At 38.8% G+C, this 11550-nt stretch overlaps 1 protein-coding gene across 1 annotated transcript; it reads left to right on the top strand.

Annotated features, from left to right (window-relative positions):
- The first annotated feature begins 1281 nt into the window (after nt 1-1281).
- serpine2 (serpin peptidase inhibitor, clade E (nexin, plasminogen activator inhibitor type 1), member 2) lies at nt 1282-9906 on the top strand. The gene is made up of 9 exons (XM_062419205.1): nt 1282-1487; nt 2554-2834; nt 2996-3223; nt 3446-3643; nt 5866-6064; nt 6164-6261; nt 7716-7802; nt 7899-7982; nt 9296-9906. The coding sequence occupies exons 2-9, from the start codon at nt 2573-2575 to the stop codon at nt 9331-9333; spliced, it is 1194 nt and encodes a 397-aa protein (XP_062275189.1). The 5' UTR covers nt 1282-1487; nt 2554-2572; the 3' UTR covers nt 9334-9906.
- The last annotated feature ends 1644 nt before the right edge of the window (nt 9907-11550 follow it).

Below are 11550 nucleotides of genomic sequence, written 5' to 3' on the forward strand. Positions count from 1 at the left end.
ATATTATAAAGGGTGTGAAACATGGCACAAAAAAAAAATTAAATATCACAATATTTTTAACCACATGCCTCAATATTATATTGTAAGGATGACTATTGGTGCTTTTACAACATATTTATACAATGAGATTTTTTGATAAATAATCATCAGTAATGTAATATAATGGTTAAGTGCAAATAATAGAACAGCTACAACAATCTGATGAATTGGAAAAAAATTGCATTACTTTACTGTAATGCAGCTTTTAAAAACAGGAAAAGATATATTACTACATTTATTATATGGCATAAATTAAATGGCCATTTATATCATATTATATGATATTATATTATCTAAAATGATATCTGTTAGGGAATTTTTCATAACTTATGTATCAAACATTGGCATACACTGGTTCAAATAAGGCCTTGTAGCACCAAATCTCGACAGACTGAGACACTGTCTCCCCTTGAGACAGTAAGCGCAGCTGTCTGCTCCTTTTTGTGGAAAATAGGAAGCACTTTGATAGTGTTGCAATGGCAGCCAAGGTCAGAGATGTGTTTGCCTGTCTCTTTCTGAATGTAGTAGAGGTGACTGTAGTCAGAAGTTGGATACTGTTGACCCTGATGAATGGAGGACAAGGGCACCGAGCTGCGTTCCTAGACAATGTTCTCATTTCTAGACCAATAGATTAAATTCTATACACTGTAGATGTGTTGGATCTGCTCATATTTGGGCATGGTTCAACTATGGCATTATCTGTGTGGCTTACTATAAGAATATCCCCAGAGGATTGAAACTCCAGAATTGAAGGGAGAATCAGGACAGAGCGTGCACTAATTATTCTTTCTATCTCCTTGATCAATAAACCTTTTCAGCATTTAGACATTTTGGACTCCTGTGCACTTTCCCCACTCATGTATGGGCTGCAGATTAAAACCTACAATAATATCTAGTCTTATATCACAATATTTATGTCAATATAATATCGATGTATGGCCCGAGTATAAATGGGCAGACATAATTCCTGGGTTATTAAGGGGATTTGTTTATTTTCACTATAATTCCATCCAAAAGTAACACAATAACACAATGTATGACTACCTTTCATGGGTTTTATACACTTTCTGTAAGAAAACATCTAAAAAAGCAAAAATCTTACCAAAAGGGTGTGTGTGGTCTCATTTGCGTCACTTTAGCGGTTCTTAATGTATGGTCATTGATGTGGGTTTTATTTTGAGGTTTGACCGGATGTTGCTGATGTGTCATGCTGAGCTTGACACTAACTGACACTCACTTCATGTTTGCGTTGAAGGCGGAGTTGAGTCTATTAAAGTCCACATTGAAACCGCGGAGGAGTCAGTAGTGGCTCTCGCTTTCACTGGAATAAAGAGAGGTGTCTTTATATTTTCTTAACAGTACGAGCCTGAGTGTTTGGTTTGGACTTCAGTGGAAACCGGACTGTTTTCACCTGCGGTAACAGACGAACTAACCTCTGGAAGTGATAGGTAAGGACCAGCATATTTAACTAAATGTTCTAAGGACAGGAACTAAAATAATTCACTCATATTAATGTCGTTTTTACACATTTGAGCCTGAATTCTGGCTCTTTACAGCTATTTAAACTAACTTGCATGTTATATTAATTCATGCAGATATCCCGCCAGGTGGGTTTCATTTAACACCTTCATTAGTTTAAATAAACTTGTTGTTGATTGTTTCTGCGTACCAGTTTGTGTCAATACCAACAGTCATTTCTAATTTAAGTCCCCACAATTTAGACCGAATGCTCCTTTAATTCAATAGCAGAAACATGATTGTAAAATATGTATTTTTGCCATTTGTGTAACTTAAGCGCCTCATTTCTACATTGGAACGAGGCACAAACAAATCTATCTATCTATCTATCTATCTATCTATCTATCTATCTATCTATCTATCTATCTATCTATCTATCTATCTATCTATCTAGTACATAACAGGAAGAACACCCTCATAAAGACTGCCTCATTTGGCACAAGGCCATTATACACCCAATTTAAGACACATATTTTAACAACACACTCATTTGCATAATGTTCTAGTATATTCTTCCTATATTTTTTCAACATGTCAAGATTAAGCCCACCTACAATAAATCACCTCCTGTCACATAGATGTTCTGTGTCCCCTCTAAGCAAGCAAGCAAGCCTGCAGGCATTGTGGCTGGCTCTTGCGGCTACATTCACTGTGCCTTAGTGAGTGGGGCGCAGGCTGATTCATGTTCCTAAAATGGCCTGAAAGATTTAATTTAGTCTAAAATTAAAACGAAAGAAGGGAGCAGTTTGAGGAGGCTGGTGAAAAATGGCAAAACTGCAATATTTAGACAGAGTGAGTAAGAGTTCGTGCTGGATTGTTGCCTATTGAAGCAAAAGTGCATGTGGTAATTGTAGTTAACCATTATGCGTCATGTGAAAAGGATATCTAACTTTCTAGGAAGTGTTTATAGTTTTGCATTGACTGCCAGTTCTGTTTTCATATATGTATATAGCAGCTCAGATGGTTGGTAACAACTCTTTCTTTATATCTCACCAGGTGCTGTAGATATCCAAAAATGAAGCACCTGTCATTATTGTGCCTGTATGCTCTGGTGAGCTTGTATAGCCATCAGGGTGTGTTGTCCCAGACTCCCTCCTATGGTGAGCGGGGATCAGATCTTGGCATGCAGGTGTTTCAGCAAGTAGCCCGCTCCAAGCCTCTGGAAAATGTGTGTTTTTCACCCCATGGAGTGGCTTCCATCCTTGGCATGCTGCTACCAGGAGCCAATGGGGAAACCCGAAAACAGCTCCTCAATGCACTCCGTTACAAGAAAAATGGTAAGGAGCGTTCGTGGCTCTAGTGTAGAAACTTTCCTCTGATAAACATCATCAAATTTAAGTAAATTATCTTTCTGCATGAGCTGATTTAAGTATGTGTTTAACATTCCAACCCTGAACATCTGTTGAGTCATCATTCAAACATGACCTTGTCCTCACAGGTCCTTATAAGATGTTGAGGAAGCTGCACAAGAGCTTGACGGCAAAGTCCAACCAGGATATAGTTTTAATCGCCAATGGCTTGTTCAGCCAGAAGGGTTTCCCCATGGAGGACGCATTTGTAGCCACCAACAAAGCCAACTTCCAATGTGAGAGCAGGAACCTGGACTTTGCCAACAACCAGGAGGCAGCAGAAGAAATCAATGCTTGGGTCAACAATAAGACCAAAGGTGGGAGATGTGAACAGTAATCTTCACATTCTTTAAGCCTTTCAAATGTGTGTAGTTGTCTATTTTGTTATACTTTGGCCAGTAGGAAGCCCTTTTTCTTCTTTGGTCCAGGATATGATGCTGCATTATTACTTCCTCATGTCGTCTCTTGAACTGAATACACCGTTTTTTTTATCAGATCTTGCTGACTGAATAATGATCCCGTGTTGCATATTTATCCAGGTCACATCCCCAGCCTGATCAAAGCAGACATGCTGGACCCGGCTCTGACCCGTCTGGTCGTTGTCAATTCAATCTACTTCAAAGGCTTATGGAAGTCCCGCTTCCAGCCCGAGAACACCAAGATGAGGCCCTTCAACGGCGGCAACGGGAATGTATATAAGGTCCCGATGATGTCCCAGCTATCTCTCTTCAACATCGGTGAGCGGTCGGGAATCTTGGACTTTACTTGCATTTACGTTTTCAGAGTTTAGATACGTCAGGACAGTGAATAAGACATTTTCTGTACTTTATTTTACCACCAAATTATCTTCAAGGATGTTATTTGAGATAATTAGATGACTCTGTGGTGAATAGTTGCAATATTGGATTCAGACTGGGCAAAATGAGGTAGAAATTAGCCTGATAGGAAGGTTGAGGGGATTTAGTTAAGACATGTTTCACAAAATCACATTTTAAACAACGCATGTTTAAAAGCTTAGATAATCTGTGAATGTAAATCTAGAGGAACTTACATACAAACTACTTTTAAACCTGCTGTTTCTGTGTGTCTCTCGGGGTACTCTGGCTTACTCTCACAGACCAGAAACATGCAGGTTAGGTTGATTGGTGACTCAAAATTGCCCGTAGGTGTGAATGAATGTGAATGGTTGCCTGTGATTGACTGCCAACCTGTCCAGGGGTGTACATTGCTTCTCTCCCAATGTCAGCTGGGATTGGCTCCAAAGTCTAAATGATAGACTCTGATTCTAGAGGATAAGTGATAAAGAAAAATGAATGGTTCTGTCGGTAAAGGTTGTTGAGGTGTGTTAGTCATTCATGGTCAGGTAGTAGATGAGTAGTGTGCAAGGAGCGAACAACAATAACTCAAAATGAACTCAGTCAAATCGTTACGCATTTCTTCGAGTAATTACTGGATGTGTTTCAACTGTCGTGACTGTTAATGCTTCATCAGCCGTGGTTTAGATGAATGTTAACAAATAGCCAGCTATTTTACTTCAGCCAAAACAAAAAAAATATAGCAAAATAAATACTGATTTCTCTGATTAAACTTGTTCTTTTTCATAGTGTAGTCTCATTCAGTGCCAGTTTACATTCCAGAGCGTGATATAATCAAAAAAATCTATCATTTTGAGTTCATGATTCATAGGTCAGGTTGTGTATTGTAATGAAATGTTGGCTTAGTCACACCATCTCTGCTGGATAATATTGAGGCCTGTGTGAAATGAAATGATATACCAGTCAACGCTCTATATTTAGACGGCTGTCAAAGTTGTTTTAGCGCAGTGAGAGCTGTGAGTGGATTCTCACAGGGCGCCGCAGTTAAACTAAGGTCACGTTAAGCTGCGTGGGACAGACGTTTGTTTGTTTTCTTCAGCATCCTGCAGTGTGGCTACTTTTAGTATTGTTTGTTGTCCTCAAATTACCACACTTCAGTCATAAAGAAAACACCAAGAAAAAAAAAACAGCCCTAACTCACTCGACCGTAACTTTATACAGTCATGTTGTAGGAATATAATCGAATTTACACATACTTGGTTTTATGGCTTAATAACATAATTTACTGTGATTTAGTTTAATGGTCGTTTAAAGCGTGTCAAACAGTGCAGGCAGGTTTGAATGAATGCTTGTGGTATAAGGCTGGCACTGTTGGGACTTACAGTACATTTGTCATTCTTCCTCTGCAGCTAAAAGCCTCATTAGAACAAAAGTGCTAAAAAAAATGTGAACACACTCGAACTGTCGTACATGGCGCAATACACGTCCAAAACCTTGGCAGCCTAATATAAATGAAAAGCAGTCATCCTTGCTGATATTAGTTCTGCTACTCTCCCCCGTAGATCGGTATTTAAGTATTGTTCCAGTGAGTCTTTTTTGCATTTTCTAGACTTAACATTTGCTTTCTGGTGGGTCTGGTCTGTTTGCTCTCAGGAAATGAGGCATTTTCCGTTTCCAGTTTGTTTAGACTAAATGAAATTACTCTGCTGCAGTGATAACCATCGCGGTCAAAGAAAAATATTGTCACCCGCAGAAGCTTCTTCAGCAGAAAATCCAACTGATTTTTGGACAGAGGAGTGTTTGTACTTGTTGCAGCCCAAACAAGCAGAACATATGGGTACAACAGAGTAAAAAAAACTGGAGAAAAGCTGTTTATCTTCTTATTTTTTTTTAACATTTATCCAGGCACATTTTTCAAGTAAGCAGGAGATTTGTATGAGAATTGGATCCTTTGAGTCAGATTTAGCAGTTAATGTTGTATCTACTGAGGTCTTAGCTGCCTATCAGTCCGGCATGTCTTCCCAAAATGTTAAATAGATACAGGAAGGGTATTGTAAGAAACGCATATATCAGCGAGAATAAAAATGAGCCAAGCTTCATCCTCACTATGAACTATGAACTCATAACCTCTCCTCCTCTGTCAGGCTTGGCCACCACGCCTAATGGACTGAAATATAAGGTCATCGAGCTGCCCTATCACGGCAACACGATCAGCATGCTGATTGTCCTTCCCAGCGAAGAGGACACACCTCTGTCCAGTGTGATCCCACACATCAGCACAGCCACGGTGCAGAGCTGGTCCAAAGTGATGCACATGATGAAAGTCCGCCTGCTTATTCCCAAGTAAGATACACAAAGACACACACATGCAACAGCTGCTCTTTAAACTTGTTTAATTGGAAAACATTGATGTTATATATGTGTGTGTGTTGATGTGTGTAGGTTTTCTGCTGATGCAGAGGTAGATTTGGAAGCTCCCCTCGCAGCCCTGGGAATAACGGACATGTTCAACGAGGCCAAAGCTGACTTCAGAGGCCTGAGTGAGTCACAGCACAGTCCAAACCCAAAAGTGACACAATGCCTCTAAATATTCAACACATTTATTTGGACACCAGTGAGGTTTGAATTGTTGGCTGTTTACTGCTGAGAGCCGGTCAGTGGTGTGAAATGCGTCTGGCTGTCCAGGGTGACAAACTGAATCACTCCTGCTCTCTCCCTGAGTCTCTAAAGCACTTCTGAATGGAGTGCTCTACTGCCATCATGTGGTGTAAAGTAAAACTTTCATTTATTATAGGATTACTTAAAAAGTAACTAGCCAGGCTGACATTATATTTCTGTATTGAGCATTAAAGGCTGTTTTTTATACGAGAACATTTGCACAAAACGTTAACAAGATTAATTTGTTCACTTTCCCTATTGAAACCCAGCATACTACATCATTTCCATACTTTTGTGCAGCCCAGCTAAAGCACTAATTCATTTTCATTCAATTTTTAATGTACCAACAGACTGAGGGAGATGTCTGTCATGCACATTCTACTGGTGTTTTCCTTTTGGTTGACCTCACACCCTCATTCACATCTCTTCTTCACATGTCAGCTCCTCCCTGTAGTTGTATTTATTCGAATTCACTCAGCGTCATTTTTAGGGGATGACAGCTGCCAGTGATGCACTGTCCTATAATTTTGTTGAAGCCATTTAAGTAATAGTTTTTAAAGAAAAACACTTGATAAAACCCCCAAACACCAATTGCCTGATTGAAATGTGTTTATTACTGAAAGAAGACATCAAACAGGAAGGCACAATAAAATTTGTGTGAGGCTGCAGGTAAAGTAAAGCTGCCCTTTCCATGCTAATGTTGTTATTGCAGGACGCATAGTAACTGAAGACCGGAGCACTTTATATTTGGACAGAGTACCTAGATGTTGAGCAGCATGCTGAACTGACAATAAGCAAAAGCAGAAGAAATTTGTTTTTTGGCTCATGGGGGGGAAAAAAAGATGATTTGATTTGATATATTTGTGATTCAGTGATTTAGTTCTGTTGGGTTTTTGCTGTCTGGTTGAAAATACTCTACATAAGCTACACCTGTGGTTTAACTCTCCTTGCTCCTCATCTCCATCAAGGCACATTTAAAGGATTAAATAATGATGATTGACCTTTCTCGGTTTCTGGATGACGGGTTGGATGGTGGAGAAGTGAGGGCAGGAAGAAGCATATGTAGCTGAATGAAAAGCATCCTGTACATGTGCACATAGTCACGAAAAGAGATCTAATCAGGCTACATTAATGTGTGGTCCAGTCATGAGCCTTTAATGATTTCTCATCAGTAGATCGTTTACTTTGGTTCATTTATACTGTTGATCACTTGTGTATTATTACAGTGAAAAGACCAACATTGGCTGAGCAATATCAGATTGGTTATAATGGTCTATTTTCATAAACTAACAGACTATTTGTCTAAATGTAGAATTAACAGTCACTGTTTTCACAGGTGCCCACAAAGTCTGTGTATCCAGAGCACTCCAGAAAGTCAAAATAGTGGTGAATGAAGATGGAACAAAAGCAGCAGCTGCCACTAGTGAGTGTTTGTTCAAGTGGAAAAAGTCACAGTTAATAATGTATTTTAATATAAGTACTGTTAGAATTATCTAATGTGTTTGCTTTTTGTATTTAGCTGCCATTTTGCTGGCTCGGTCCTCTCCACCTTGGGTTTCAGTGGACAGACCTTTCCTCTTCCTCATCCGACATAACCAAACAGGTATACATGTTTTACTCACCTTTTTAAAGGTATATATGGTAATGAAAGTACTTTGTATATTATTGATCTCAAAGACATAACATTGCTGCATCTGCCGGTGAAATGACTCATTTGCCAATTTAACCAGATAATGGTTTTATTCAGTTTAAACATTATTTGGTTCCTTTTAAATCCAGATGAGACTTGTAGAAAGGTTGAACTAATGAACCTCTTTTATTCCTTATAGCGAAACAGTTATATTTAGCATAACAAATATGTGTGATACAGTGGCACAAGCAAAAATGTGCTCTGTGTAAAATTCCATTTATTACAGATATTTCAAAAGAATATTTGATGTAAAAGTTTGGTGAGGAAAGTGAATGTGATGAAACTCAAGTGTGTGTCATCAGTCACACTTAAGGTTCAATAATACATATTATTTTGCAGTGTGCAGTGGATTTATCTTGAACCATAGATGGATCAGGAGTTACAAGCCGAAAATTTCCATTAAACCTAATAACTATATTTTCCCAGGGTTATCAATACTTTTATTTTACTCTTCTGTTGATTTGTATGTGTTTGGCTGTTTATTTAAAGCAGCACTCCTTCCATGAAAGCATGCTTAAAGTTGGTTCAGTAAAGCTTTGGGTTACACAGTTATAATTTGAGATTGGTAGGTTATCCAGTTATCTTTGGGCTTAACTCTGGTTTTCCAGCATCAAGGAGCTGGCTCACTTAGAACTGGGTTGGATCGGCATGTTGGTAACTTGTTCTCCACTGATCTACAGCCAGACTGCTAATCAGTCAGATCAGTCAGATCACTGGGGAAATAAAGAATCGAGTTTATAATAAAATTTCCTTTCCAACAAGGTTCCTGACTGCAGTTCAGAATAACTTGAGGCGAATTTGTAATAATTGAAAAGACAAAACATTTCATCAAAACCATTGTTTTATATCTTATATTGAGTGCTACACTAATGGTTCTGGCGATGATGCTTGTACTTGTACTGATGCTGCCTCTTTCACGTGCACATGCACAGGCTCACAGCTTGGTGGGTAAACCCAGAGTTAAGTGAGGCAGTTGGTTACCAGCTGTGTGATACCAGCTCTCCAGGATCTCCCAGTGAAGCCAGGCTAACCTAAAGACAGCCAGAATAAGTTTAACTTGCTTTGTGACACAGACCCAATCATAAGCAAGATTTAAGTGAAATATGTCTCTATAGCTAAAAATGTGTAGGTTGATTTATGGTAGGTCAAAACTAAAATGCAAATAGCTGAACTTTAATCGAAAGCTGTGCTTGACACTGATGGATGTTCTCTGTCTATGTCCTCAGGTACCATTCTCTTTATGGGCCAGATCAACCAGCCTTGAGTCCAGCCATCACTGGCCAGCCCCTGGTAGCGTCATAGGCCAGCACAGGAAATGCTTATACACTGCCATGCATGAACACATGAACACATGAACACACACACACACACACAAACACGTGCGCACACACATGCGCGCGCACACACACACACACATACACACAACACACACTTTGCTGTAGACTTATGTACAATGTGGACATTTGATATTATTTGTTTTAAGTATTGCTTTTTATGTTACCCATTTCCTATAATGCATAACATGCTTTATAAAAGTGTTTTGCGGACTAAATTTTCCAGCTGTTTTTAATTTTTTTGTACACTTTATTTTGAATTATGTTTTTAAAAGACTTTGAATGTCAATTGTGTATTTTCTGAAGTCTGGAGTAGGATAATCAGTTTATTTATCATGTCACTTTTTCGGTTCAAACGTTCTCCATCTCAAGTCATGACACTCCAGTCTTTCTTCAGTTTCTTCAAGTTATGACAATGTAACTCACACCTCAGCTGTTTGAAGGTGATTGTTTCCCTCACTGAGGAAGTCTTCTGTTGTCATGTTTGCTGCATGTTTGATAAAATAAATACACATATTTATAACATCAATGATTTTGTCCTAATTATTTTTATTTGTTATTTCTGACAAAAACTACGTCAATGATGATGCTACCTGCAGGCTGGACTGAGCTAGATACTGAAAGCTGGATAGGCTGCTTCAGGGCTTGTGCAGTGGTGTTTGTCTCGATCCTGTTATTTTGCCTCTCAGCTTTGCAGAGTGCCTTAATGAATATAAATGAAAATGTCCTTGTAGCTGCTTAATATCTCCCAACAGCAGTTTACACTCTTTACACCAAGCATAAGAGGAGAGGTCAACAGTATTGAGCTTTACTCACCAACGTCAAAAGGTTTCATCCTCTGGGGACAATGAATGTCAGCGCATGTCTTAATGTCTTAAAGGTGCAATATGTAGAATTTAGTGGCATCTAGGGGAACGGACTTGGCAAAAATGGAATATAATGTTCATAAATATGTTTTAATTGGTGTATAATAACCTGGAAATTAGAATCATTGTGTTTTTATTACCTTAGAATGAGCCGTTTATATCTACATAAGGCGTTGATTCTCTTCCACAGAACCCACCACGTTTCTATAGTAGCCCAAAACAGACAAAGCAAGCAGTGGCTCTAGAGATAGGGCCGTTTTCAATTTCCGCAAGTGTTATTGCCTCCACAGGTTGTCTCACACGCTTGAAAGGGAGAGGTTGAGGGGAGGGGTATTCGATTAGTTGCAATCTGCAACCTTCCCACCAGATGCCACTAAATCCTACACACCTTTAAATCTGGATTAAAAAAGGTAGACAAACAACAAGACAGACAGTCCAAAAACAGACTGACGTTGTTGCTGCCTGCTGTTGTTGGATGAAGCCCAGGAGTGTGATTGCTCATGAAATGATGGAGTTTGCCGTTTCCAACAGACTAGTTTACTTGTTTAATGTGCCACATCGTGCAAACTCTGGTTGAACTTGATTCATTTGTCTCTGTGCTGATATCATAAAGTGGTGCTGTGCAAAAACTTTGCCCTGTGGTCCCCTTATAGTTCAGACATACAGAAATGCTACAGTCATTATTCAGAATTTACCAAATATGATTGTTAGTTTTGTGTGGGTTTCCTGCTTATGTTCAAATTGATGGGAACAAGGAGGCGGATAAATAAGCCAAAAGGGTTTTGAAGAGTGGGAGTAGTCACATTTATGTAAATATTAGGTTAGTTCGAGACTAAAGTGATGATTAAGGAACTAACCCAAATGAGTTGGCAGAATAAATGGAACAAAGAAAGTAAAGGAAGATATCATTTTTAAAATAAACCTTTAGTTGTGGGTGCAGGTTCTGGAAGATGAAATATGAGAAAGGAGAGAGTTATAACAAGATCAAAGAATGTTCAAACTGGTCTAAACAGTTCTCTCTATGTGACTGGAAACCATAATAATGGAAAGTGTGACTAATGTGAAGAGGAAGAAACAGTGGACCATGTTTTATTGTATTGCCAGAGGGATGTTTCAGAAAGAGAGGTGTTAAAGAATGCACTAAGAAAGATTGGGAGAGCCAAATATTGGTAATATTCTTTTTTTTAAAAAGCAAAAAATCAGCTGACAAGTGTTGGAAACTCCTGCAAGAGTATTTCACATCAACAACATAATGAAAATAATCTGAGAAATATTAGCATT

Source organism: Scomber scombrus, chromosome 5 (assembly GCF_963691925.1).
Source record: "Scomber scombrus chromosome 5, fScoSco1.1, whole genome shotgun sequence".
Lineage (NCBI taxonomy): Eukaryota > Metazoa > Chordata > Actinopteri > Scombriformes > Scombridae > Scomber > Scomber scombrus.